Genomic DNA, 27973 nt, shown 5'->3' with positions numbered 1-27973 from the left:
GCGGCGTCAGCAGGTCGCTGCGAGACCCGAGCGTTGCGTGCCACTTCGTAGTCCTCTCGGACAAAGACCGGAGTATTTTTCTCTGCCAAGCGGACTCGCAATGTTGTTTTCCGTCAGAAATTGCCGTTGCTTTGCGGAAAAATGTGTTCAGTGACAAATGTTACACTGAATAATCGTATAAGCGTATTGATTTTCCAATGAAGAAGTTCAAAATGTGCGAAACGAGATAATCATACAGATTTAACTTGAATCCTCCAATCCTTTCAAAGTATTGATCTTACAGCATCAAAACTCGATTCATGAGGTGTCGGATAATTGTTGCGAGAAGACGGGTAAATATTTGATTTATAAAAAAAAAACTAGGATCATGTCTTCCGAAAAAGAAATCTGCTATTATAGATTAAAATTCTAATCATAATCCCAGGAGTGTAAAAAATAAGGCTCGGGATTTGTAAACATTCGAGGATCATACACTACGTCTGTGAGAAATAATCCCTGTGGAGGAGCAACAGGAATACCTAAATCGAAGAAATTAGAACTGATGGGATTTGATAAAAGCCATTCTATTGTTGTAAGAGGTATACGATCGTAAGAATAGTTCACCAGACAAGACATCATGCGACGAATCTGAAATAAATATTGAGTTTTATAACATTTAAAGTTGTCATTCGTCTACCTGCTCCCGAACAAAAGATTTCGCGACAATTGTGACATTGTAATAGTCATAAATATCGTTTTCCATTGAATAAGCTTCTCCTTTTGATAATCCAACATGAAAAATGTATTTCAGAGCTGTGGGACTGATAGGTTCATATCGTTTTTCACGAGCAGTGTGCTTGAAGAACGATCCCATCACTTGTTCTCCTGAAAATAACGATTTGAGATTTCAGAGATAGATAGCATATTTGAAGTACCCTCGAAAAGCTTTCCAGCCTGGAGAACTTTATGTGCTGAAAATCCCGGGGGTAATCGCCAAGCATAGTCTCTTTCTGAGAAGCAGGATATTGATGGCTCCTGGCGAATTGATTCCCAAAGTTCCCAAGAACGACATACTGCCATACGATACGTGTACTTTCTGTAAATCAGTACTTTATTTAGCGATAAAGTCTGAAAATTGGCGCAAAATTGTCCATTGGAACAATGCTAAAGCTACTCTAATTCTTAAAATATCAAATAAAAAATACTTCGCAGCTCAACTGAAAAGTAGACATGTGATAAAATCAGAATTCGTGTGTTGTCATGGGTGATTCGTCTTCCAAACAGAATGAAGAAGCGCAGAGAAGTGTGAAGAGGCGGAGTCAGAAAGAGTGCACTTTAGCGCGTTTTGTAGTGACTATATGGAGCTCTTCTGAGTGATAATGTCCTCCTGAAAGTGCACATTACCGATAGGAAACGCTTCGTCGAATACAAAATCCAGCAGATACCGAGTGAACATCGTGAATTTCCAAGGATCCAGGATTGGCAACATCAATTGTATTTTTCCAGGATGTCATGAATGCTTTTTTTGTTTCAGGAGTTTTATCGAGTTCTGCGTATTCCAGGGGAACCTGAATATTACGATTTTGACTGAAACATTAAATCCTTTTAAAAATATCTCACTTGGCAAATAACTGAATTTCTGATTGCGTGAACTTTTGCATCAGTTCGACTACTCGGAGAAAACTTTAATCGATCCGAGCAATTTGGAGTTTGTTCGCACCGAGACCCGAATATAGAAGTTGAGATTGTCTGAAATCAATAATAATTGAAAATTGAATTTTTTAAGAATCAAGAAAATAATTTGCCTGATTAAGAAGATCCATAACTCCGAAACCAGTGCCTCCTTTTGCCATTTCAGGAAATTTCGATCCATCGTACCCAATCCAAAATAAATATCGGCGAATTTCTCGCATATTCAAGTTAATTAAACTAGTTTTTAATAATAATTTAATTAAATATTAATTGTGGATTGCAAAATTTGTTCGAGAGGAGTACACGGCCGAACATTTCCCCTGGCCTAGTTTACCGTTTTCTCTGCGTAACACATTATTGCATGATGTCTAGCATGCATCTGAAATAAAATGGTGGAAGTTTAAAATTGAATAAATTAACCGATGAGAAAACCGATTGCGCAATATTGGAATGAAGAATAAACAAATTAAAATATCAATCTGAAAAGCAGAACTAAGAAAATGGATGCCTACAATATAATTATCAATTTTTTTCAATCGAATAATGGAATTGTTCAGAATTGTTTGAAATTTCGACAATTTAACAAAACTTCGATAGGAAATTTTGAAAAATTTTCAACATTTATTTATCATCTCCTTTCTCTATGACTTCAAAGGAAGGCACATTTATGCGAAATTTCGCAAATCGGTCTCGAGACGCTTCCCGAATTTCATTTAAGCTTTCGTCATAGAGAATTAAAGTTATTTACCTACTTGACAGAATTTTCCAAAAACTTCTTTATTCACTAATTTAACAATTAGATACTTTGCTCGTACATAATGTTAACTTACAATATTGCTGCTGTATAAAATGGACGAATCTTAAAAATGTCCGTGATCTACAACAGCTCAAGTATGGTTCAAGTGATTTCATATAAAGATTGTTTATTATCAATTTGGTTTTATTCATGTCATGGAATTTTATTCATTAGTGTATTAATGAATGAAATAATTTTTCAGTCCAAAATTCGGATCAATCTGACGAAGAAAACGACGATTCGATTATTCATGTAGTTAAAATAGTGAGAAAAGAACCATTTGCTGAATTAAAATTGGTAAGTGTTAGATTTTGTGCATACTGTACACACTCTCAAATATACTTACCGTATATTCTCTATTGCCTGCCGGAAAACGCGTGGGGAAGCCGTGTACTTCACACAGACCAAACTTTTTTGTTGTTTTTTTGGTTCTAAAAACCGAAAAAAAAACCCGAATAAACGAAAAAACGACAGCCCTGAAACAAGTGGTGTCAGGATGTCCCATCGCGGTTTGATCTACAAAAAATGCGGGAATTTTTCAAGTTTGATGTCAGCACACTCTTAAATTCCCGCAATTCTCGGAGATCAAACCGATATGGGACATTCTGACACCACGTTTGATATTATCAAAATATATACACTCAAAATAATAAAACTGCGTGGCGTGTACTGCAGAAAACCTAATATTTAGGCCCCGCCTTTTTCTCGTCCACTCACGGAGAAAAGGCAAAAATCCGGGGACCAACCAATATCAGGCCGCCGACATCCTACGTGTTCCGCGCGCCGCTATGTTTAACTCGCAGCGGGCGGAGACAGCTTGCCGCGCCCACAACGAGTTAAACATAGCGGCGCGCGGAACACGTAGGATGTCGGCGGCCTGATATTGGTTGGTCCCCGAATTTTTGCCTTTTCTCCGTGAGTGGACGAGAAAAAGGCGGGGCTTAAATATCAGGTTTTCTGCAGTACACGCCACGCAGTTTTATTATTTTGAGTGTAAACTGTCACATGAAATTTGACTGCAGCGACGCGCGCGAAATTTTCGCTCTCGATTTCGCATGCCGTAAAAACAACTGGGACCACGGCCCCGCGGGTGATGACAGAAACGGGAGACGAGAAAATGCGAAGATACAGAGCAAAAACTGCTGTTTCTAGCTTTGTTTCTTCCCCGTTTCTGTCATCACCCGCGGGGCTGTGGTCCCAGCTGTTTTTACGGCATACGGAATCGAGAGCGAAAACTTCGCGCGCGTTTCTGCAGTCAAATTTGAGGTGACACACAGCGCCTCAAATCGGGAGAGTTAAGAAAATCGAGAATTGGAAAGTCCAACGGAGCGCGTTTGCACACTTTTACGGTATTAAATGAGTTTCAGACGAAATTTCGCGATTATTCGAGTTTTCAAGATGAAATTCGGAAAAAATAATTAAATATTGGGATTATTATTGCTTTAAAAAAGTTTTAAAAAACATTTTATTGAACAAATTCACGATTTGGCTGCTTTTTCATTGATTTTCGAACCGACTAGAACAAGTTAACTCTATGACAAAATTTCTACGCGAAACAAATTTTTTCAAGCATTAATATGTTTGATTCCAATTTTTAAACGTCAGCTTGATAGAGATAACACGGTTTCACGTCTTGAAATTGTTCAAAAATGCCCACATCAACGAAAACTGTTTAGTTTTTTTTTAAATTGCCTTGAGGATGACCCACAAGTGAATTTATTGTTTAATCAAAGTTAATCAAAACAATAAAAAAAGTCGGGACCCTCACGAGTCCGACAAAGAGAGGAAAGAAAAAGACCGGCATTGAGAGAAGAAAGGGAAACAAAGACTTTTTGGGAAATTAGAGATCATAGAATTAATTATAACCGACAAACAAAATTATTCAAAACCGCGTTATGGAGGAATCAATAACTTTAACAAATTCACGGGGAGAAAGGAAATGGGGAGTATTATGAAAAATAGCATTCCAGACGGGGACAGTTGAGGTAAAAAAATCAGTAATTTTTGGTTTTGAACATATAATAATCATAGGCCTTCTTTTAGACTCTGTAATTCTGATCAGATCGTTTAGATTTGGGAAGTAAGAGGTACCGCTTATGAATTTATAAAGAAGTAGAAGCTTTGCCTTAAGCCTTCGATGACGAATCGAGTAGATATTAAGAATTAGAAGACGGTTTTCATAAGAAGTAAATGAGATATTGCATCTTTGTAATACTTGTCGAGAGAATGATCTAAGAGGTTTTTCAAGATGAGCAGAGAGTTTAGAGTTAGGAGAGGGAGAGTAGACGACTGAGCAATACTCGATAATAGGGAGTACATAAGAATTAAATAAATAAGTGTAGAATGAGGGGGAACTAGATTTGAAGCTAGTTGGCAGCTGATCTTCACTAAACCAACACTAAATGTTCAGATCAAATCACAACTTGTTTGATCATTTGAAAAAACATTTTTGAATCATTGTTTCCCACAAAAAGCAGATGATAAGTAGTATAGCATGATGAGAATCCATTAGATTCTTCATATGCGCATAGCTATAGATACTGTATCTTCGACAACTCCTATCTCCTCAGAGATGCAAGATATCAAAAAGTGATTAACTAAGAAATTGTAGAACATATCAAAAACTATACTAATTAGTTAAAATCATGTGTTTATCTCTTAAGATGAGGGAGTTAGAGCAGCCAGTAGAATAACAAAAAGTATGCAATACAAATGTACGTCTAACTCCCCCATCTTGAAAGATAAAAACGCAGGTTAAATTGAATATCATAGTTTTTGATGTGCTCTACAAGTTCTCAGTTGATCACTTTTTGGTATCTCACCTCTCCGAGTAGATAGGAGTTGTCGAAGTTGAGGTATCTAGAGCCGTAGAGGGCAGGAAGAACCTGATGGTTCCTCATTAAGAAAAAGAAAATATAACACGAAACTTGTAAAAAATGTTAATTTGATCATTTATGTGAGTATTTGATCCATTTTTCAAGGAAAATTGGAGAGCAACACTTGCATAAGAAATTTGGCGTGGCATAGATCCATTGGTAGATTGGAACATTGAAATTTGATCAGAACTATTTGTATTTTTGTGATTTTGATTGATTTGTAGCTTTATTCTAGTGAAATCTTTGATTTCATACAAGTTTTTTAACCAATTTTGCAAGATTTCCCTTGATAAATGTTGCTTTACTTTTTTATCGATTTCGTTGTAAAGAAAAATCATTTTCTGTGTTATCAGTCAAATTAATGACTAAAACACTTTAAAAATTTTCAAACTATTAGTAAAAATTCTAAAATTGAATATTTATGCAATAAATTGCTCTAAAATCAATTTTTATTTGCAAAATTCTGTTTTTGGTCAAAAAAAAATTTCAGATTCGCCGAAATTCAGAGCTCATTTCGAGCTTATTTGGGGGAAAATTTATATTAAAATGAAGTAAATCGCATCGCGAACAGTCTCTGGGCGGTCCCGCATGTTGAAAATTGCTTTAAAATCCCTAAAATCCAGCAAAAACGCGATATTTTACTGTTTTGTTACACATTAATTCCAATTCGTGCGACGTCTGCAGCAAACGCGCTCCCGCGCCAAAACCACTTCTTTAGCTCTTCTCTCCCGATCTGAGGCGCTGTGTGACAGTTTTTATATTTTGATAATAAGAACCTATTTAATCACTAAAAGTTTGAGAAACGCAGCCGTGCAACAGCGCTCCGATAAACTACGCACCGGGTGTCAGAGTGTCTCATTTCGGCTCGATCTACGTAGATCTACAAAAAATGCGGCAGAGTTTTCAACTGATTTTGCGTGGTTATGATCGTGCTGACGTCACATTTTTATGGGCAAAAAATCCCCGCATTTTTTGTAGATCAAACAATCGGACAGCCTGACACCATGTGCTGTCAGTGACGTATGAAACTGCAAAAATACTGAAATTTTATTTTAAAATCAATCTTTTTTCTTTCCAGCGACTACCCGAACCATATGTGGCGTAATTCTGATTCAATTCAACGATGGGTCTACAATTTCCTTCCGACCGAAGTCGTCTCCCTTGGAAATGATTTCCATACCACTGTCCTGGACTCATCGGAACCATGGATTGTCGATTTCTTTGCACCATGGTGTGGCCATTGTATTCAATTTGCTCCGATCTACGATCGAATCGCGAAGGAGCTCGCCGGAAAAGTGAATTTCGCGAAAATCGATTGCGATCAGTGGCCCGGAGTGTGCCAGGGGGCTCAAGTCAGAGCTTATCCGACAATTCGACTGTATACTGGAAAGACTGGATGGTCCCGGCAAGGGGATCAGGGAATCGGAATTGGAACTCAGCACAAGGAGCAATTTATCCAAATCGTTCGACAACAGTTGAAGCTTGATGAGCACGATGAGCTATAATAATTCATGGGTTTTTAAGTTTTTAATTAATTTTATGAGCATTTTTAAGTCTCCCAGATACTGGTTTTGTTGCATAATTTATTTTTTAATTGTTTCGAAAAATACTGATCTGATTTATAAATTTTTATCTTAATTTTCCTGTCTTAATAATTTCAGCCAATTTTTCAGCCAGTCCCTCTTTTTTTTGGAAATTTCAATGGTTTTAAAATTTGAATTATACTGAACAGTTTTTAGCGATTTTTGTGCATTTTTTTTGTATGATTTGGCGTATTGTGTACTATTGAACCTACTATAACACAAAAAAGAAACACTTTCAAAATTCCAAAAAAAAAGTAATTTTGAACATCTTTCCACAAGAACTAGGGGTTTTTTAATCAGGTATTGTATTTTCAGAGTGTTCAGATAGTCTTTCATGTTTTTCAGAAAATTCTAAAAAGTCTAGAAATTGCTCAGATTTTGCATGAAAATATACTCTTATCGTTCGACTCTGCAAAAAAAAATTAAAATCCAAATTTCCAAAAATCTTAATAAATTCATCTCCAAAAAATTGAATTTTTCCAATATTTAATTAAAACAATTTTTAATAAAAAAAACTCCCACTTTGTTCAACTTTTGGCAGTCGAGAATTCAGAAGTGTCTGAAAAATGTGGTAATTAAAAAAAAACGATATATTTCTTTTTAGAGAGCCAATAAGTTGTATTTTAAAAAATCAATAAGTATTACAAAACAAAAAATCTATGAATTATTGTAAGATTTATGAAATTTCAGAAGAAAATCAATAAATTTTGGAAAAATCAATAAAGTTCATGGTAAAGAATTATTTTAAAAATCGATAAATTATTGTAGAAATTTACGATTTCCGGAATTCGCATTTGACCCTCTTACAGACGGTGCTCCATCCTTCCTATCGAAACGACTCTCTCCAATTCCAGCAAGAGATTGGTAGTTTGGATCGAAGGTTCCTATAATATTTTGATTATCTTATCAATATCTTGCTTCTAAATAACTAAGCAGCCAGTGGAGGTTTTGGTGCTGCATCAGCGGGAGGCAGAAGCTACAGGAGCTGCTAAATCTGCAACAGGTGTTCCAGTTTCAAATTTTTTCTTCCATTCGAAACACCTCCAGTCTACTTACTATTAGTATTTTTCTGAATGTGGAAACATTTGAAAGTGAGGGTTCCAGGTAGGCATGCGTAATACCTACCTACAACCTTTATATCTTCACTCGGGCAGTAGGCAGTAAGAACTGTGAGCCTTTACCTGCAAAATTGAACTCCTTTTTTTTAAATACACTTTAACTAGTTTTAAAACAAATATAATACAACCACTTCAAATAAAACACTTTATTGACTAGTTAAACTATCCAAAAGAGTTGACAAACGGGTATTTTAAATATGAATAAGGCTAGCATGACATCATCACAATTGATAGAAAATCTGATATTGGAAATTGAATAGGTATTGTAATTCATCGTAGCAGCGGGAAAAATGTGTGACAATTGAAAGAACTGTTGAAACTGAAAACATTTTAAATATGATAAAGTTGCGTCGAAAAATTGATATTACCATGTACTGAGAGCATACTGATCACCGAGGCCATTGACATCAAAACACGTCATTTCTAGACGTCGAAGAATAGTTGTTTTGTGAACCTCGACCAGAACTGAAAAAAATTGTTATACCTTTTAAGTCTTGGCATGCCTACCTCAGGAGCCTGCTTACACACGATCACTACTTTATCTGCCTCATATTTCTCCACGACTCGTCTGTTGGTCTCCATTAGGAGATCCGCCAAATGAGTATCTTTCGCGTTCTCAATAATCACTCGATAAAGTTCCTGAATATACCATGTGCCTTTGGTTTCATCTCTGAATGATAGGAAGCCAGGAGATGTTGAGAAAGAAACCAATAAATCTGCTTGCGACGACGAGGTTTGGTGTGACTGAAATGAGAAGAATATTGAAGAGATTTCGCCCTCAAACTTACTGGGAATTTAGATTTCATAAACTGGAAGAACTTTGGAAAACGATCAAAAAAGTTGTCGATGAATCCATCACAGCGGACTGCTCTGTCGATTCTGTCTTAAAAACAATTGTTAACTCGAAAAATCTAGAATTGAAAAACGAACCTCCTCGACAGCACACACACATAAGCCATTTTGGCTTTTTCGCAAGTGACGCAGTACACATTAGATCAATAATGTCAAGCATCTGAACGGGCACACCATCTACACCATAAAGAAGTCCCTGATCTCCGTGGCTCATGATTGTTATGATGAGCGAGTCGCCGTGATTCGACTGGGTAAACTGTCTCACGGTCTCCAGGATCTCCTGAAAATCAACCAATAGACTTTATGAATCAACAGTTTCCCTCACCGATGATTTCAAGTTGTCATAACTTGTCGACTGATATCCCAAACGTTCGAAAAGTTTGGATAACTTCTTTTTATCTTTGTCGCTTCCAATTCGCTTTTCCATTCCACAGAAAACCACATTGTTAATTATGATAGCCCGGCACTTTGAAGATCGATTATTTCTGTATTTTCTCGTTTCGTCGATTTTCTTTCCATCTGATGCGTCCTCACACATCATACGAGTTTCTTCAAATGAATTTGGTGGTGAAGAGCCTGAAATATTTCTTTTGTCCTTCTCAAAGTTTAAAAAAATTAAAAATAAATTACACCTGAAGTTGACTTTACTTTCAAGAATTTGCAATAAGAAAGCAAATCCCCAAGTTTTCCAAAAAACATTCCAAAAATTTTAATTCCAATTATTCAATTTTAGAACTCTTATTTTGAAAGTCTAAAAAAATTCAAAAGTTAAAATTTCCTTCACGGCCTCTCTCAATTTCATTTATTTCAAAATTCCTCTTTTTCTCTCACACTCTCTCACGTGAGATTGAAAATTGAATAATATATGTGTTTTTAAATTAAATTCAAAATATTGACGAAGAAACAACTTTGGTATAAATACTGATTTGTTAGGACCGATACCAAATGGTAATTTTCGGACATATTTGATCTCGTAGACAACGGCTCACTATTTCAGTGATCTTTAAAGTAATAAAAAATTCTTCAAAGTTTGGTACAGTGAAACTGAAATAGTTACATTTGTAGAAACTTACATAACTTATAAACCTACCGTATTCCTATCGTACCCAATCACCGTATTTCCTCTATTAGTCTTGAATGCAAGACTAATTTTCAATTGACCCGTAGGGGTGCAAGACTAATAGAGTCCGCATGACTGATTTTCGATTGGTCCGTAGGGGTGCAATACTAATAGGGGTGCAAGACTAATAGAGGAAATACGGTATATTTTTTGTCGTACACTGATGGAAAACTGATGAGACTTTCCCGGCAGGGTTCACAACCTGAGTTATTCATTGGTGGCCTCGGTTTCAGTCGGTTGCCGACTGTAAAGACGGGATCCCGTACGGGAAAAACAAAAAGTGACATATGAAAAAGGTATCAGACGGTATTAATCCAGACTTTGTTATTTTGTGCTTCTTTGAGTTGATTGTACAAACGGATGATTTCGAATACCTTCGTGGTATCTCTATCAAAGTTTTTCAAAGCATTGAATCTTTACATAGCTTAAACTATGTATTTTGTGAGAATAGCCAAGTATTATGAACATAGAAAATGTTTCTTGTGTTATCAAGATTATTTTTGTAGTTCAAAGTTTCTTGATAGCTTTTCTGGTTACCGAGTTATATGTTTTCAAAAGCGTTCACATCAACTATTATGCTTGCGGTTGTCCAAAAATTACAATCGCATTGTCTTAAAACTGAAGTTACTCAATCAGTTTTTGATCAAATCAAGTGATTGACATCTTAATCTCTTCCTTAGAGAATTTTGCAATTTTTGGTGAGGTTGAATTTTTGATTATGTCTTGGTGCGTCTCGTAAAATTAGGAAAACCCGCCAAAAATTGTCGTTTTTTAACGATTTTTGGAGTTTTCAGGCCTAATTCTTGTTTTGAAGATGCCGACGTCAATTTTCATCAAAAAAACTTCATCAAAAACAGAAAATAATCAGAAAAAAATTATCTACAAAATGGTGGCCTTCAATTTTCAAATTTCTCTTTTCAAGGATCACTAGAGGTCCCGAAAACATCCATTTTTTGAGGTAGCCTTTTGTTTTTCCGTCTGCCGGCGTCGTGAACATCACTAACCTAGATATTTGCATAAAAATAGATACACTTAGTCTTAATTGACAATATATTAATAAAAAATTTAAAGATTTATCAGCGAATCGCCGGCTTTACTCAGTTTTGTCTGGAAAATCACTAATTTTGACCTTTCACATGTGGGCGTATTCATAGGTGATTTACAATTTTGCCCTTTTTTCATATAATTTCTATGTGTTTGATCAGGTAGTTAGTAAATTTTTATTAGATTTTGTTCACTATCAGCCGTTTCCGGCCTATTTTACCGTTTTCAGTACAAATTCGGCTCAAAAAGCTCACTCTCTCGCCCATGAGAGACGCAGAGAAAGTTCATCACGTCAATTTGATTTATTTTTTGAAATGAAGAGAGGCCGTGAAGCTTTCAAAGAAATGCGCTGAATTTCTTGTGTTTTTCAAAGCCGGCTCACATACCAGAGAATCCAGTGGCGTTTGAGGCGGGGTCTTGAGTGAGTGACGATGAAGAGGTTGTCGGACCCGGATCAGCAGGTGACGGTGTCGGTGGAGCCTGGGGAGCCGGAACATCTGTAATATTTCTTTTGTCCTTTTCAAAATTTTTAAAAAATTAAAAATAAATTACACCTGAAGTTGACTTTACTTTCAAGAATTTGCAATAAGAAAGCAAATCCCCAAGTTTTCCAAAAAACATTCCAAAAATTTTAATTCCAATTATTCAATTTTAGAACTCTTATTTTGAAAGTCTAAAAAAATTCAAAAGTTAAAATTTCCAAAGCTTTCAAAGAAATGCGCTGAATTTCTTGTGTTTTTCAAAGCCGGCTCACATACCAGAGAATCCAGTGGCGTTTGAGGCGGGGTCTTGAGTGAGTGACGATGAAGAGGTTGTCGGACCCGGATCAGCAGGTGACGGTGTCGGTGGAGACTGGGGAGCCGGAACATCTGTAATATTTCTTTTGTCCTTTTCAAAATTTTTAAAAAATTAAAAATAAATTACACCTGAAATTGACTTTAATTTCAAGAATTTGCAAAAAGAAAGCTCTATAAATCCCCCACGTTTTCCAAAAAAAAAAAATTCCAAAAATCCATAAGGATTCTAGAAAATTCCTAAACTTTTCAAATTTTTCAGACAATTATTCATTTTAAAACTCTAATTTTGTAATTCTAAACAAATTTCAAAATTAAATCTCGAAAATTTCCAAAATTTTCAAAGAAATTCGCTGAATTTTTTGGGTTTCTCAAAGACGGATCACATACCGTCAGAATCGGATTCAACTGCATCATCCGTTGATTCATTCGATTGTTCATTTGACTGTTCCAGCGCTGCTGTAAAGAATTACTGTTATTTTGTGTTACTAGGTTCATACCCTTATACGTACCTTTTTTTCTCGCATATCGGATTCGATCTTGTTCCGCATATTTCTGCGATCGGGTTCTTATTGGGCGATTGAAGCCGTCTGAAACATGATTGCTACATATAATTTAAAAAATACTTGACACTTTTTTGTAAAGATGTCAAAAACTTTTTGTGGTGGTTCCAAAAAATGGCTGAAGTTAGCTAAAATAACAAGTTCACTGTCAGAAAAAAAACTTACGCTCTTCTGCCCACTTTCTTTCTCTGGCTCTGTTCTTGGCTGCTTCCTCTTCAAATTTCTCCTTTGCTTTTCGTCGCCATTCTTCCTCTTCCCTTTCTCTCTGTTCGATTTTTTCTCTCATTGCCAATTGTCTCGACGTTGGACCACCTGATCCACCTGCAGCCATTCGATTCAGCTCCTCATCTCTTTCAATTAGATCCTCATCCTTCTTGAATCTCGGATCCTTTGCTACACCCGCCACATCATTTTTGAGCATTTGAAGCCACCCCTCAGCTCGTCGGGCTTGCTCAGCATGCTCATCATTCATCGCATGAAGTCGAATTTGGAGCGAAATGAGATCCTGGCACTGACGAAGAAGTTGCATGTAATCAACTTCAACTCGTCGCCTTTTCTCGTAAACCTCATCCATCGAAATTCCAACATCATCCGTCGATCTACTGGCTCTCACGTCATCCCGCATCGCTGAAATCTCCTGCTCAATTTTGAGCACCGATGCTCCAATCGTCTTGAGCCGCGACTCTTCCCGAACAACTTCATCCATCAGGGATTTGGCTTCAAATCGAGCTTCATCAACTCTCATAGGGTCTCCAGACTTGTGACGGATGTCTCCAGCAAGACGTGCTCTATCAGTCATCCATGATTGCATTGATGACGTCACTGATGAGAACTCAATGAGCAAGGCAGACAGGATATTGAGTCAGAAAATTAAAGAAATTAGTGAAAACTGGTGATTTTTAAGGGAGAAGCGACAAAATTTTAGGCAAAAAATTCCAATTTTGCCCATTTTTCAGAGTATTTTTCCTATGAATTTGGAAAAAATTTTGCATTTTCAGCTTAAATCAATGAAAAATTCACATTTTCAGCTTGAAACTGGTGAAAAATGCGCGAAAAATTAACGTATAAATCACATTGTCACCTTAAAAAAGGGAAAAATCTACAATTTTGGTTGATAAATTGGTGAGAAATTTGTAATTTTGAACGAAAAATGCTAAATTTTAACAGTAAAGCTAGTAAACATATGATTTTAGGTGAAAATATGTTGTAAAAAATGCACGATTCTAGTCTAAAACTAGTGAAAAATTGACAATTTTGACATGAAAACATGTGCAATATGCACAGTTTTTGTAGATTTCGGTACATTTTCAGGCACAAAAGTTACCAAATTTGGCCTGGAAATGTGCCAAAATTAACAAAAAATGTACCAAAAAATGTACCAAAAAATTACCTCGTGTGAATACCCTCGACAGTCCTCAAAACCGTATCATATTCATCGGCAAGTTGTCTTCTCATCTCTCTCAACGCACTATACTGCTCCGGTGTCAACGAGTCGCCTTCTTCAGTGCAAAGCCGATCAATCTCGTCCAATCGCTCCTTGATTCGGTCACGCCACGTGTCCAGAGACTGTTTCACGTTCTGAAATTAGGCGTATTTTTTTAGGTCAATTGGAATACAAATTATCGACTTTTCGGAATCTCATAAAACTTCCAGGCCCCCTTTTTCAAACAAATCTCTACCTGAACATTCTTCGTCGCCGCATCAATTGACTCTGGATTCGAGTTGAACGTGAGATGTTTCGTGAAAATCTCCTGTCGGAACCTCGTCAAGTCCGTCATCATGCCAGACACCTTAGCTTCACGGAGCGATACAACGTGTGTCACATTTTCCTAAAACAAAATGTGTTATGATGATTTTGATTAGTTTCTACTTGTCAGTCAATGTGTGTAGTATGTGAAAAGAATGAGACTTTGCGTGAATTTATGGAGAAATCGGTAGAGAAAAGTCAAAATTTCAGAACCGGCAGTTTTTTGGGCTAATTCAGAAAATGTTCATTGGGTTTAGAGGCTGATGGACAACGACTAGTATTAGATTGATTAATTGATTTGGTAAATACCGGCTCCCGAACCTCTCGAAACGGCAATTGCCTAGAGTGTTCTAGTGTAGAAATATGAATTTTCAAGTGGTGTGATGCACCATGTCTTTTTTATATTCTATCTGACCGTCTACAACTCACCTCAATCACATCATTAACACCTTCTTCCAATTTTATGACATTGTCGCTCCGAATTTGTTGTCTTGGACAACACAAGAAGATAACGACAACTAGAACAATCGCAACCGAGACTGCCGGGATGATCAAAACGAGGAAGTAGGCATCGTCTGTAAAAAATTATGGAATTAGGAATGATTTTTTCGAGTATTTTTGCGATGTATACGCAGAAAAGTGCGACTTTTGGAACCAATGTGCAAGCGCGCTCCACAGCGAGCTGGCAATCTCTACAGCAGGGGTTCGTTAGTTATTTGTGCAGCTTTATTGGTTTTTTTGTTGTATTAAAATATTAGAAGAAATGAGAATGCAGAACGCGTTCTATTGATAATCTTTTTGATATGTGGATGTGTATTTCACGTGGAAAAACAAGGAAATTAAGCATAAAATCACGTGAAATTCATTTCAAAATTCGATAATTTCTAGTAAACCGTCTGCCCTCCTCCCTTGATTAAAACAACGAAAAAAAATCATTGGAAAATGCCAAAATCAAAAATGTTTGAATTTGGCTCCACAAATACCTAACGGGACCAAACCATTGGTGGCGTTGCTCTTTCAATTGGCCGTGGAGCGCGTTTCCACGAGGTGCATTTTTCTGCGGCTCGATAATATTTAATGCAACTTTGCTGCTTTGCCAATAAAATATACCCTTAAATACCTCTGATCAGAGGTATTTAAGGGGAAAATATCGATTTTTCGACGATTTCTCAATTTTTGGCAACCTACTGAAATGAAAAAAGCGAATATATTTGAATTGTCATCACAATTTGAATAAATTCATATTGGTCACCAAAAATCAATAATTTTTTGTAAATCTGCTGGCCTAAGAGCCCGAAGTGAGCTGGCCTAGCATTTCTACATAACGAGCTTTTGGGGACGGCGCTCATTCAATTGCCCGTAGAGCGCGTTTTCGTGCCGCTTTCAATTCAAAAAAGGCATTTTTCTGTGCGCGGTGGTTCAGTTGCTAGATGGGTGCAAACGCGCTCAACCGATCAAACGTGTATGACCTGGCCAGAAAGTATAAAATCGAAAAAATATCATGAACGAATCCATCTAGTTTCTGTGCTACCGCACGGCCCGAGAAGTGGTACCTGTACGCAATTTGTGTACCGTAAACCTGGACGTTTGGGCGCGTGTATCTCAAAAACGGTTGGTCCAGTTTTTTTGTGATGCATATAAAAAATGTCCGAAATTAAATTCTAAATTTTTTGGACCAAAGCTTTTTTCGTTATCACGCGCCCAAACCTGGTCTACACTCAAATTATCAGTAGAGCGCATTTGCATGGATGTACCACTTGCCGGGCCGTGTACCGTGTGTGGCTCGATAATAAAATTCTATGCCCCGTTGCTCTTTAACGATCAAAAACACCTCTACTCACCAATAGCAGATTCATTTGCATTCTGATAAGGCGATGAGTGAGCGTCTAAAAGAATTATGGTAAATTATAGCAGTTGTCACTTCCAAAACTCACTTATACATTTTGTAATAATACCTGAGCAAATCGTTATCAATAACCAGCCAATCTTCATTTGGGAAAAGTCGAGAAATGATTGAAACTGTGATCAAAGTTCGAGTGTTTTTTTTGAGAAATTAATTTTTAAACGTGAAATAACCTTTCGGAGTTCACTAAAAAACAGTAAATTTTAATTAATTTCTAACCAAATTTATCGATTTTTCAAATTTAAAGGTTATCGATTTTTCTGAAGTGTTGCCCATTTTACAGGAATTTCTTCATATTTTTTTCCCTAACTCATTGTCTATTTTTCGTCTGTCAATCTATTTTTTCGTCTGACAATCTATTTTTCGTCTGTCAATCTATTTTTTCGTCTGACAATCTATTTTTTCGTCTGACAATCTATTTTTTCGTCTGACAATCTATTTTTCGTCTGTCAATCTATTTTTCGTCTGTCAATCTATTTTTTCGTCTGACAATCTATTTTTTCGTCTGACAATCTATTTTTCGTCTGTCAATCTATTTTTCGTCTGTCAATCTATTTTTTCGTCTGACAATCTATTTTTTCGTCTGACAATCTATTTTTCGTCTGACAATCTATTTTTCGTCTGACAATCTATTTTTCGTCTGTCAATCTATTTTTCGTCTGACAATCTATTTTTCGTCTGTCACCTATCGGAGATCTTTCTAGCACAAACCAAATATTGTGCTCTCTGAAACAAGCGCAACTTAATTAAAGTAATAAATACCTTTGTGTGTCGTGGCGCAGGTACACACGACATACCCTGCGGCAATCATTGCCGACAGGGGGGCCCCGATCCTGACAATTGCAGGGTCCATCTCTATGCAAAAAGCGATCAATGTCGTCACTGATTGGTGTGCAAAGTGGAACTTAAACTTGACCGAGAACAAAACCAACGTCATACACCTCGGGAAGCGCAACCCAAGAACATATTATCATGCGAATGGAATACAAATAATAAAAAAGGACTCAGTCAAGGATCTAGGCATTTTCGTGGATTGCAAGCTAAACTTCCAAAAACATATCTGCTCTCCTCAAGTGTAGACAGCTTCTTCGATGCTTTCGCTCTACCAATGTCAGTTTGTACTTCAAGTTATACAGTTAACTTTTACGTTCAACCGCTGCTGAATTACGGATGTGAGGCCTAAAACCCTAGCTCCAAACGTCTGATAAAACTACTTGAAATGCCGCTGAAGTTATATTCAAGAAGAGTGTATCAACGATGCAATGTCCCATACACGTCATACGATGATCGACTGGCTCAGTAAAATCAAAAGTCCGTTCAACACCAGCGAATTCTCCAAATATTAAGGACCTACCACAACATCTTATTTGGCGAATACCATTTTCCGGATGTCTCAGCACTAAAGAAGTCCCGGTCTCCACGGTTTCCATACATGATGCGTGCCTGTGTACCAATCAACAATAGTTTTCTACTAATGAACCTGCCACTCTGGAACCGACTTGCTCAACATCTACTGAAACCACTCAGCCGTCAAGCGTTCTCGACACGTCTTATTTCTATTTCCCTTGAGTTATTTCTTCCCCCAACTTGATCACCCTAGCTATGTCTGGTTTATGTGATCATTTTATTATTCAATCCTTCTCACCGGTGATTACCTCTATGTCATGTGCTATCTTCTTTTGATTGAATAGATATATATATATATCTTGTTTCGAAACAGAAATGATTGAAATCGTATGATTTATTGCTTTTTTTATAATTTAGATACGAGAAATTATATTTTTTTAATGAAGTTCATGATAAAAATTTTATTTTAATTTTCATAGTAATAAACATTTTTTCCAATCAGAAAAGTATTTCCATATATTTGTGCTCACTGTAAGCAGTATAACCCTCAACCAATCCTGCCAAAGTTAAAAACCTATAATTTGGGTTTCCAGTACCTATCTCTGTTTCAATTATTTTTATTGATTTTTCTAACATTTTATTCCGTTCAAATCAGTTCATTTTCACTCGTTTTATACTCGTAAAACTTTTTCTAGGCGTGTAATCTTGAGCCACGCCCCTTCCATCGCTGCAGTCTCCAGTAGTACTGCAGTCTCTAATAGTGCTGCATTCCTAATGGGCCTGGAAATTAGTGCTGCATGCATCACTATTAGAGAATATACGGTATTTAGTAAAATTCATTGTTTTCCTTCGATTTTAGTAGGTTTTTAATGGAATAGAGTGGTATGAGTTGTTAAAAGAGTGACTCTATGATTTCTGTTATATAACTGCATCATTTGGAGTATGTCTCTTTCATTTTGCCACTACGAAAGACGTATAATTTATTATCTAACTTTTTTAAATTTGCAGGAAACGTTGCCGACATTCAAAGCCCTGAACGGATTCGTCAGAAATATATATCGGGAACATGAAACACACAATTCTGAGAATGAGGTTTTAAAATACCGTTTGGTTAATTTAAGAGAATTTTTTTGAATAGTGGAAAAAAGTGATCTTGCTTATACGAGAAACTCTTGTTATTTGTATAAAATAACGTGGAAAAATTGAAGATAAAAAATCATATTCTTTTCAGGACAATCAATATATACTCATCATTTGATTACTCCTGTAGCAATATATATCGGAAACATGAAACACACAATTCTGAGAAAGTATCTTGCGCACAAAACATTTTATAGCGAAAGCCACTGTAATTCTTTGATGACTATTGTAGTGCTCATGTCGATTTACTGGCTCGATTTTTCAAATTGATAGAATATTAAAATAAAGCAAAAAATTAAAAATAATACGAAGAAACGACGGAAAATAGAATATCGTTCACTATTCGAAAAAAATGCATTTCGAAAATTGAGCCCATAAATCGACACAAGCCACAGTAGTCATTTAGAGAATTACTGTAGTTTTCGCTACGAGATATTTTGCGCGTAAAATATGTTGCGCAATATGCATTTTCATAATTTTGTACTGCCGTAATTATTTTTTCATAATCTGAATGGAATAATTTTTCAACTCAAACTTCGGATCAATCGGATGAAGACGACGATTGTTCCGTTGGATCGAACAAACCTGCCGTCAAATATACTTATTTAGTAAAATTCATTGTTTTCCTTCGATTTTAGTAGGTTTTTATCGGAATACAGTGGCATGAGTTGTTAAAAGAGTGTTTTTCATTTTGCCACTATAAAAGACGTATAATTTGTTCTCTAACTTTTTTAAATTTGCAGGAATCGTTGCCCATTTTCAACAGATTTGAGACTGTGAATGGATTTCTCAGTGGAATCAAGGAATCAAAAGTAGCAATATATATCGGAAACATGAAACACACAATTCTGAGAAAGTGTCTTGCGCACAAAAAATTTTATAGCGAAAGCCACTGTAATTTTTTGATGACTGTTGTAGTGCTTATGTCGATTTACTGACTCGATTTTTCAAATTGATAGAATATTAAAATTAAGCAAAAAATTAAAAAAAATAATACGAAGAAACGAAAAATATCATTATCACTATTCGAAAAAAATTCATTTCGAAAATCGAGCCTATGAATCAACACAAGCTACAGTAGTCATTTAAAGAACTCTATTTACTAATTTGACGCATGTTATATTTCAGGATTATTTCGCCCATTCACAATGTTGCCCTGAAATTTGCTTTGTACAGCTGTACCCTCAAAAATTGACGAATCTTAAAAATGCCCGTGATCTACACCAGCTTCAGAATGGTTCAAGTGATTTCATATAAAGATTGTTTATTACCAATTTGGTTTAATTCACGTCATGGAAAACAAAATAAATGCTCTCAGCGAAACGTAAAACTGCCTATTAAAACGATCGTGCAGTTTTTGGTTGGTCTCTAACTGAGATCTCACATGACTTTAGATTTTCGTAGTTTCTTGGTAATCATTGCAATAACGTTTTAGGTGCTGACCTGAAAAGTTGACTAAATTTGCAACAAATTTGACATTAGTTTTCTAAATATGAGAAAGAAATAATGAAGTAAATCTTTTAAAGTTTCCAACTTTGGCTTAAGTTCGAAACTGTAATCTTGTAACTTTGAATTTCTTTTTAAAAAAGTAATTTCAGATGAACAACTCTGTGCCTCTTTTACCTCCTTCGTGGCCTATAACTGTTTATTATATAACTTCAGCAATCACACTTCCCATATATTTTTTGGTTTTCACGTGCCTTTTTCGTCTTCGATGTATCTCAAAAACCTATAATACAACATTTTATACACTTTTACTACAGCACGTACGGGGATTTTTAAAATAAAACTTCACTATTTTGACAGATTTACTTCAGAACTGATTTTTAAAACAAAAAACCTACAATTTTCGTATGAATGATCCAAAATGCATCAAGTTATTTTAGTGTATCGCTGATCTCCTCGCAATGATGATGTATTTTGTGATAATTGCTGCTCGTGCAATTCCAATTATTCGAGAGTTTTATTTCAACTATCAGGATTATTATATTGCAGCCGGTAAAATCATTTTTCATTTTTACCTCTTTTAATTTCACTTTTAAGCTGCCTACAACCATATTTACTATACTCTATACATTCGATGTTCTGGAATAGTTTTCTTATCTTTTCAAAGATATCAAGTAATCACACATCCACATTCACCATTGACTAATGTATTTTAATCTAATATTTGAAACATAGGATAATAATGTTTTTTTAAGAAAATTCAAACCCTATCCAAATTTAAATTAATATCAATTTACTGGCTAGTTCCAACAATCATTAGCCTAGTTGTTCTGAAGGATATTAATTTTCATTATGATAATATTGTTGTAATGACAGTTGTTGCAGAAAAATCAGTTATTCAGGTAATAATTTTCCCTCGAAGATTATGTGGCAAGTCTCTGCAAAATGTGAGGTGCGATATTCGTAGGAAAATACTGTTTTTGCAGAGAAATACGTTGATGGCTCTGATAGTGGTTGGCTTAACATGTGCGTTGTGCTCAATTTCATACGGAGCACTATTCTTGTTTATTAGAAAGCATTCCAACCGTATATCAAAGTAAATCGTTCGAATTTTATCCCCGTTTCTTGAATAATATATTATTATATAAATTTTTAGATCGCTCAGTCGAGAGATCCATTTGGCAGTTCAAGTGTTCATTTTGCTGTTGGCATTCTTTGCTATTCTGGTGTATTACTCATTTCAAAATTATTTCTCACAAACTCAAAATGTAAGTTTTTTACGCACGGGGGTTTTCAAGTTGAATCACCAAGATATTTAATGAGCTACATATAATATGACGTCACAGTCGGCCCACGTTCTATTTTAAACTTTATGGAGTTTTAGTATCAATCCATCTATATGATAGATTAGGAACATTTGAAAAATAGAAAATCAGAAAGCGTGTAAGCCATTTTCAGACCGGACCAATTTACTACATGCGTGGAATGTACCCAATGGCAAATGGTTTCCTTTCCTACATAAATCCGTTTTGTATTTTGATTTTAAACAGAGATCTAACGAAACAAGTAATACGATCAGTTTCGTGTCAACGATTTGCAGTGGTAATTGGAATTTTAAATTTATTTATAAAGTTTCAAAAAATAAAATTCAGAGCGAAGTACAATTATCTGGAAATGTGTCGGTTTCAACAAGACAACAAAGGCGGCATTTGGCTGGAAATCAAGTGACTTTCTAAAAATATATTTTCTGTTGTTGAGATATTTATTGAATTAAAACAATGTTAATAATACAAATAAAAAAGGTTTTCTGCAATTCTTCAAAATATCCCGTGACAAAACACATATTCAATGAACTGAAAGTTTTTTTTGCTAATTCATCACACTACTTTCTAACGACAGTTGTAATAAGAGAGAATCGAAAACAAGATCGAAATATTCATTTTTTATCAGAAGTCAAGTCTAGTCTGATCAGTTTCAGACAGTGTTTTATAGAAAATTTTGAAATAACTCTTACCCGCTGACTGTTTCAGATGAATTCAACTTTGGAACCTTCAACATGGGGATTTAATGTATTTTATGGAATGTCTATTGTAACTCTTCCATTGTATTTTATTATTTTAGTTTGTCTTGTACGTCTTCGGCAGGTTTCAAAAAGTTATAGAACAACATTTTATTCATTGTTATTGCAACATGTAAGTTAATATGAAACTACTGTTTCAAGCAAAACGTTTAAAGGTAGACTCCGCGCTGTGGAGTTTTGTGTGATTTCAGTTCTTTTTTCATAAAAATGTTGCATTTTTCTTGTTTATTTCGTTCATTTTTCGATGGATAAACACAGAAATATGAAGAAAATCAGTTGAATAATGAGAATCAATAAAAATAAAAATAAATATTTAATTGGCGGAAATTCAAATAGGAATTAGGGGGAAACTGTAATTTTATCAATTTTCAAAAAATCATATGAAACCTAGGGAAATGTTTGAATTTTTTAACCAATTTATTTGGTCATGAAGTTACTTTTTATTGGTGATCATTTACCGTATTTTTGTTATTATTAATGTAATTGGGCATTACAGATATGCGATACCAAAAGTACAAATACGGCAGTTTTATAAAGTTACTGTTTCAAATAGAACATTTTTTGTTGATATATTTTTTTTCCCCAATATTTCTTTTTTTATTGGAGTAGTGGGAAAAATGTGAAAAACTACTCTTATGGTGCCAAAATGACCGAATATTATAATAAATGTTTTCAAACATTTTTTGAAAAGTTTACTGTCAAAAAATGAACACTGTTTTCGCCACTCCTAATTTTGGAAGTAGACAAAATAAATTACTTTTAAAATTTTTCGTTTCTCACTTTTTGAGGAAATGTTTCAAGTGACCACACTAGAAAACAAAAAGTTGACTTCCTTAACAATTGTGCCTGATCAAAATTTAGTACATTTTCTCAATAAGACTCTCACCACAAGACACAGAGTTCACGAAAGCACAAAAATGTGAGGAGAAAACTTTCTGTTTGAATTCTAAATTGAACCGTGTACATTTGAGATCAACGTACCTGCAAAATGAACTACTGAATAACAATAATAAGAATGAATAACACGATTATAAAATCTTATTGAAATAAATGAATAAATAACAAATTTTCCTAGTTACATTAGTAGAGAATATTTATTGAATATGATAGCACATCTTTAATGAAAGTAACCAGTAGTCCACTGACTATATGCGAATGGTGAAACAGAGTAATTTAGAAATAAAAATGTATAATATTTCAACATTTAGTGTATTGCCGATATAATCTCAATGCTTGGGTACATTGCACTCACTCCTGCCCGTGAAATATCTGTAATTAGACAATTTTATTTTGACTATCAGGAATATTACATTGCTGCCGGTATGTTTGGAAACAATTTAGTATATTTTTTATTCGATCAAAATTTACAGCAACGTATAACATTATATATGTCTCACTCTACATTCGTTGCATTGGAATTTTGCTTTTATCTCTTCAAAGATATTTTGTTATCACCTCTCCACATTCAAATTTAACAATTGTAATCGAAAATACTTTTGCAATAATAAACTATCGTCCTTTTCAGAAAATCCAAACATCTGCGAGCTGGAAAGTTGTCCTTGTGTACTGGATTTTACCACTTTTGTTGAGTGTTATAGTGCTGAAAGACAGTGATATGTACTTCAATGACGTGGTTGATATGAACGTGATCATTGAAAAATCTATCACACAGGTTTGAATTTTAAACGATAACCTACATAGTAATTTGAAGAAAAAATAAATAGCGTGCGCAAAAAGTGCGCGGGCTATCTGAGATCAGTGGCTACAAGAATCAGTTTTTGAAATTTGCCACGGTGGCTCACGGGGCTAGAAATCGAAAAAAAAACCTGACACCTATAAAAGTTAATTAGAAAATAAAACTGCAATGAAAGGGACTTTAAAAAGGTACCGTAAATTATTTTTTAAAGAGAAACACAACAATGGCTTTGCTTGTTGTGTCATTTGTTTGTATTATAAGCTCTTTTGCATACGGAGCCTTATTTTTCTTTATTCGAAAAAACACTCGTATTTTATCCAGGTTAGTCACAACACTATTGTGCTCAACATTTGCATTTAATTTTTTAAAGAAGCCTTCGTAGAGAAGTTCGTCTCGCGTTTCAAGTTTTTGTTCTGCTTTTCGCATTCTTTGCTATTCTAATTTTCTATGCAATTCTTAATTATTGTTCAAGAGCTCAAATGGTACGATGAAAGTTTTATCCAGAACAAAAACGTAAAAAATAAAACAGATTAAATTTTTAGACCGCTGAAATGTTCTATCTACGTACGATTTATCCAATGTTAAGCGGATTTTTATCGTATATGAACCCATATTGTATTCTCCTTTTGAATCATGATCTTGCTCGACAAGTCGTCAAGTCTGTTAGTTGTAAAGAATACGAAAATGTAGGTGGAATCAGTCAGAATTACAAGAAGAGAAACTGACGTGTTTCAGAGCGAAGTTCAAGTTTCCGGAATTTTGTCAAATTCTACAAAACAGCAGTTACCAACAACTGCACGACCGAGTAGAATTTCTAATGAAAACAGACGGACTGTGATTAATTAAACCACGCATATAGAATATCCCTGGTATAGCATTCAATTCAACGACAAAATAAATGCATGACACTATTTTTCGATTTTCCCGAATTTGATATAAACACATCTGTTCACAAGCTATTCACATATAATAAATATAGAACGCAAGAAAAGATAGGGATATTTGACGATCACTAAAAAAAAAAAACACCACCTTGAACAAAGGTGGAGTGGTTACAAAAAATTACACCGATTCATCATAAACTGATATTATAATTTTTAGACATATTCCAAAGCTTGTTAATAACCAATTTAATATTTTGTAAATGGCAAATAGTCGGACGTTCTCGCATTTAGTGTAGTTTAATAAAAAAAGTTTTCTATTTTCAGATTAAAAATTCCAATAAAGCTGATTGATCGTCTCCTTTATTAAAAATGATTTGCAAAATTGTTCTATGTTGTAGTGATAAATATAACTTTCGTAACAAGACTCTCTCTTTCATTTCGGTACTTTCAAGTTCACAGCTCTTATATTAAATGTACTTCAAATCTTATTTTTTTCTAATATATTTTTTTGCTTCCTCATACATTCATGACCTAATATTAACATCATTCCGCTTCGAAAAAATGAATATAGGTGTATGATTCAAATTAAACTTTTGAATTTTCACTAGAATATAATATTTCCCACGAGCAGTTTTGTTCTCATTCCTATTTTCTCCCAACTTGCATACTTTTTTGATGCTTGGAAACTTTTCTGTAAATGAGCTTTGATACTTGATTAGAAAAATTTTGTTTCTGAAAACTTGGGTTATTTTCATCTGGTTTATAGAAAAGTGTCCAGTATTTCGTGTAATACATGAAAGTTAACGTTACTTGTGTCTCTGCTGTGATAGATTTACAATTTCAAATTTCTTTTAGTTTTTTACAAAAATTAAAACAAATTATTTCAGATGAGTGACTCTCTGGAATCTCCTAACTGGGGCTTCAGAGTATTTTATGGAATGTCTATCGTGACTCTTCCTATATATTTTACCATTTTAATATGCCTTATACATCTTCGATGTGTCTCTAAAACATACAAAACGACGTTCTACTCACTTCTGTTACAACACGTAAGGTTTTCTAAAACACTGTTTCCCAACACTTTGAAATTTTTTTTAAAAACACCAAGATTTGATCATACAGATTTATTGGAGGAAAATTTTTAAAACGTTTTATAAAGTTCGCATATTATTCTTTGTGACTTCATTGTGAACTTGTTGAATGTTTGGCAACAAATTGTTTGTTACCATTATTACCCTGGATACTAAATAAAATCGCAAAAATAATTATTAGCAATTTATTATCTTTGATCTAAAATTTGTAATGAATTCTTATAGACAAGAAGTTCAGCTTCTCCTTTATGCAAAATACTGATTCTGAGAATAATTTTCTGCTGAATGTCACGAACCTCTTTATCTTGAATTACGGTTTCACACGCAATGCAAAATAGATTCTTGTCTAGAGAAAGTTTAATTTTAGATCTATAGTCAGTGGGGAAAATTTTTAAAACTATTTTTATGGTTCTTGAATAGTCAAAGATTGCAGAAAATAATTTTAAAATTTATATCAGAAGCTTGAAATAACACAGTTTTCGATTTATATAATTTTGAACATCCAAAAAAAATGTGTCTTAAAATTTATATTTCATCGTAGGGGTTTTAACAAAAAATGTTTTTTTAATAAAAAAAATTCAAGTTCAATTCTGGAATCTTGAATTTCTTCCAGTGTATAGCTGATCTCTTCTCAATGCTTGGCTATATTGCACTCTCTCCAGCTCGTGAAATCCCGTTCATCCGACAGTTTTATTTTGACTATCAAGAATATTATATAGCAGCTGGTATGTTCAAATGTTCAGTTTTAAAATATAGAATTAATTTCAGCAACTTATAATATAATTTATGTATCACTCTATATTCGGTGTACCGGAATAATTCTCTTATCATTACAGAGATATTTGGTTATTACTTCGCCCCATTCGAAAATTGCTATTGTAAGTTCCATGCTGTAAATGGTTTTTTGAAATGCAAAATTCAGAAAGTTCAAACTGCTGCGAATTGGAAAATTATTCTGGTTTACTGGATACCACCTACACTTCTGAATATCGTAGTTCTTAAAGATACAAACTTCCATTTTGATGGATTGGAAGATATGGCGATTGTTGCGGAGAAAACTGTTATTCAGGTAAGAATACAAAACGGATTGACTAAAGAAGTAAAATTAGGTTTATTTTTATAAAGTTTGTGAAACGGTGAAAAAATGTGACTAATTTTTTTTTCAATTTGTTTTTTCAATGGACAACTAAGATATTTTCAAGATATTTTCATGTTTAAAATGTGAAACTAATTTCAGAGAAATACTTTAATGGCATTGATTGTGGTCAGCATCACATGTATTGTAAGCTCAGGTGCCTATGGAGCTCTATTTTCATTTGTTAGAAAGAACTCATCGAGACTGTCAAAGTAAGTGGATTAAATTCTGAAATAACGGAATTTAAATTTCTTTAAAAATAATTTCAGATCCCTTCGTCGAGAAGTTCATTTGGCATTTCAAGTCTTAGTGCTTCTCTTTGCATTTTTCCTTATCCTTGTTTTTTATACATTTCTTAATTATTTTTCTAGAACCCAAAATGTAAGTTGTATTCTCAATCTGTTCAAATTTCACATGATCTTTTCTAGAATGGTCCAATATTTTACATGCGTGGTCTTTATCCAATGGCAAATGGTTTCCTGTCCTACATTAACCCGTTTTGCATACTATTTTTGAACAAAGAACTGACTCGAAAAATGATAAAACCAATTTCTTGCCGTGGAGATCTTATGGTAAATAAATTTTGGACTTGAAAAAATAAAGTAAAATGGAATTTCAGAGTGAAGTTCAAATTTCTGGAATTGCTACCAACTCAAACAAAAGTCATACAGCGCAAGCTGTCACAAAAGGAAATGCAACTGAAAACCGGAGAACAATTGCTTTTAATTGAAACTATTTTTTTCAAAGTTGATTGTTTTAAATTTAGACAGGCACAATGATAATTGGAAACATTTGTATAAAGAAGATGTATTATTTTCTTTTAGAAAATAGGTTTTGCAAATTCCACATCAGATAAAAGGGACGCCAGAATAAGCTCTCAAAAATGGCAATGTGGTCCGAGGCAGACGTCCCTCATTAACATTAAGCTAAAGAATCGCCATGTAATTTCCGCCCGTATTTCGGATTCTTTCCTATTTTTCGTTCAATTTTAATTCTAAATTTTAAATAAATTTAATATTAGACCACTAGAAGCCCACAACATTTCTGAAGAATTGGAATTATTTGAAAGTAGGCAGGCATGACCGAT

General features: G+C 34.6%; 6 protein-coding genes and 13 non-coding genes across 22 annotated transcripts; 10 read left to right on the top strand and 9 right to left on the bottom strand.

Annotated features, from left to right (window-relative positions):
- Positions 1–327: 327 nt before the first annotated feature.
- On the bottom strand, positions 328–1966 carry Y73B6BL.29 (tRNA pseudouridine synthase). Of its 2 annotated transcripts, NM_001392314.1 has the most exons (7): positions 1785–1931; positions 1600–1728; positions 1425–1547; positions 1185–1366; positions 915–1075; positions 677–864; positions 400–627 (listed from the first exon to the last, which is right to left on the bottom strand). In NM_001392314.1, the coding sequence occupies exons 5-7, from the start codon at positions 1057–1059 to the stop codon at positions 409–411; spliced, it is 552 nt and encodes a 183-aa protein (NP_001380157.1). In that variant the 5' UTR covers positions 1060–1075; positions 1185–1366; positions 1425–1547; positions 1600–1728; positions 1785–1931; the 3' UTR covers positions 400–408. The 2 variants fall into 2 exon arrangements, with proteins under 2 accessions (NP_500962.1, NP_001380157.1); NM_068561.7 differs by lacking the exon at positions 1185–1366 and having other exon boundaries at positions 328–627; positions 1384–1547; positions 1785–1966.
- A 4471-nt stretch (positions 1967–6437) lies between these two features.
- Positions 6438–6848, top strand: Y73B6BL.12 (Thioredoxin domain-containing protein; the record flags this gene model as incomplete). Its single annotated transcript, NM_068560.4, has 1 exon — positions 6438–6848. The coding sequence occupies one exon, from the start codon at positions 6438–6440 to the stop codon at positions 6846–6848; it is 411 nt and encodes a 136-aa protein (NP_500961.2).
- Positions 6849–8175: 1327 nt separating this feature from the next.
- On the bottom strand, positions 8176–16156 carry csp-2 (Putative inactive caspase subunit p14; the record flags this gene model as incomplete). 3 transcript variants are annotated; one of them, NM_001383103.2, is made up of 16 exons in its annotated part: positions 8176–8363; positions 8413–8509; positions 8552–8788; positions 8833–8927; positions 8975–9176; positions 9222–9472; positions 11447–11557; positions 11819–11929; positions 12245–12313; positions 12367–12444; positions 12583–13280; positions 13808–13995; positions 14097–14246; positions 14594–14739; positions 16006–16050; positions 16099–16156. In NM_001383103.2, the coding sequence occupies 15 exons, from the start codon at positions 16154–16156 to the stop codon at positions 8468–8470; spliced, it is 2481 nt and encodes an 826-aa protein (NP_001370851.1). The 3 variants fall into 3 exon arrangements, with proteins under 3 accessions (NP_001370851.1, NP_001368632.1, NP_001368631.1); NM_001380264.1 differs by lacking the exons at positions 8176–8363; positions 14594–14739; positions 16006–16050; positions 16099–16156 and having other exon boundaries at positions 8468–8509; positions 14097–14198; NM_001380265.1 differs by lacking the exons at positions 8176–8363; positions 11447–11557; positions 11819–11929; ... (6 more) ...; positions 16006–16050; positions 16099–16156 and having other exon boundaries at positions 8468–8509; positions 9222–9437.
- 21ur-14472 lies at positions 16121–16141 on the bottom strand. The gene has a single exon (NR_055592.1).
- Positions 16157–18422: 2266 nt separating the features above from the next.
- Positions 18423–18443, bottom strand: 21ur-6424. Its single transcript, NR_055591.1, has one exon.
- A 200-nt stretch (positions 18444–18643) lies between these two features.
- On the bottom strand, positions 18644–18664 carry 21ur-5700. The gene has a single exon (NR_055590.1).
- A 661-nt stretch (positions 18665–19325) lies between these two features.
- Positions 19326–19346, bottom strand: 21ur-5721. The gene has a single exon (NR_055589.1).
- An 806-nt stretch (positions 19347–20152) lies between these two features.
- Positions 20153–21736, top strand: srv-25 (G-protein coupled receptors family 1 profile domain-containing protein; the record flags this gene model as incomplete). The annotated part of the gene is made up of 8 exons (NM_182312.1): positions 20153–20320; positions 20441–20552; positions 20598–20707; positions 20756–20902; positions 20987–21096; positions 21157–21268; positions 21459–21602; positions 21653–21736. 8 exons carry the CDS (start codon positions 20153–20155, stop codon positions 21734–21736), a joined length of 987 nt encoding a protein of 328 aa, NP_872112.1.
- Positions 21166–21186, top strand: 21ur-9473. Its single transcript, NR_055588.1, has one exon.
- Positions 21571–21591, top strand: 21ur-13579. Its single transcript, NR_055587.1, has one exon.
- Positions 21737–22030: 294 nt separating the features above from the next.
- srv-26 (G-protein coupled receptors family 1 profile domain-containing protein) lies at positions 22031–24622 on the top strand (the record flags this gene model as incomplete). Its single annotated transcript, NM_182313.1, has 8 exons — positions 22031–22192; positions 23289–23400; positions 23451–23560; positions 23606–23752; positions 23988–24097; positions 24147–24258; positions 24319–24462; positions 24512–24622. 8 exons carry the CDS (start codon positions 22031–22033, stop codon positions 24620–24622), a joined length of 1008 nt encoding a protein of 335 aa, NP_872113.1.
- Positions 22256–22276, top strand: 21ur-13815. The gene has a single exon (NR_055586.1).
- 21ur-7523 lies at positions 23180–23200 on the bottom strand. The gene has a single exon (NR_055585.1).
- Positions 24623–25541: 919 nt separating the features above from the next.
- On the top strand, positions 25542–27697 carry srv-27 (G-protein coupled receptors family 1 profile domain-containing protein). The gene is made up of 8 exons (NM_068558.3): positions 25542–25709; positions 26365–26476; positions 26520–26629; positions 26674–26820; positions 26989–27098; positions 27156–27267; positions 27315–27458; positions 27506–27697. Exons 1-8 carry the CDS (start codon positions 25548–25550, stop codon positions 27614–27616), a joined length of 1008 nt encoding a protein of 335 aa, NP_500959.2. The 5' UTR covers positions 25542–25547; the 3' UTR covers positions 27617–27697.
- On the top strand, positions 25696–25716 carry 21ur-14314. Its single transcript, NR_055584.1, has one exon.
- Positions 25775–25795, top strand: 21ur-10390. Its single transcript, NR_055583.1, has one exon.
- 21ur-9993 lies at positions 26113–26133 on the top strand. The gene has a single exon (NR_055582.1).
- On the bottom strand, positions 26818–26838 carry 21ur-15042. Its single transcript, NR_055581.1, has one exon.
- On the bottom strand, positions 26822–26842 carry 21ur-8315. Its single transcript, NR_055580.1, has one exon.
- Positions 27698–27973: the final 276 nt, after the last annotated feature.

Source organism: Caenorhabditis elegans, chromosome IV, assembly GCF_000002985.6.
Source record: "Caenorhabditis elegans chromosome IV".
Lineage (NCBI taxonomy): Eukaryota > Metazoa > Nematoda > Chromadorea > Rhabditida > Rhabditidae > Caenorhabditis > Caenorhabditis elegans.
Note: the sequence above shows the minus strand (reverse complement) of the source record. Positions and strands in the feature narration are given on the sequence as shown.

Bases quoted from the DNA above. Each gene is read 5' to 3' on its own strand.
- Y73B6BL.29 (NM_068561.7), bottom strand. From the start codon at position 1,892: ATGCGAGAAATTCGCCGATATTTATTTTGGATTGGGTACGATGGATCG. The intron at 865-914 runs GTACTTCAAATA...CGTTATTTTCAG, and splicing joins GGCTGGAAAGCTTTTCGAGG to GAGAACAAGTGATGGGATCG. The intron at 628-676 runs GTAGACGAATGA...TATTTATTTCAG, and splicing joins AATCTTTTGTTCGGGAGCAG to ATTCGTCGCATGATGTCTTG.
- srv-27 (NM_068558.3), top strand. From the start codon at position 25,548: ATGAGTGACTCTCTGGAATCTCCTAACTGGGGCTTCAGAGTATTTTAT. The intron at 27,099-27,155 runs GTAAGTGGATTA...AAATAATTTCAG, and splicing joins AACTCATCGAGACTGTCAAA to ATCCCTTCGTCGAGAAGTTC. The intron at 27,268-27,314 runs GTAAGTTGTATT...GATCTTTTCTAG, and splicing joins ATTTTTCTAGAACCCAAAAT to AATGGTCCAATATTTTACAT.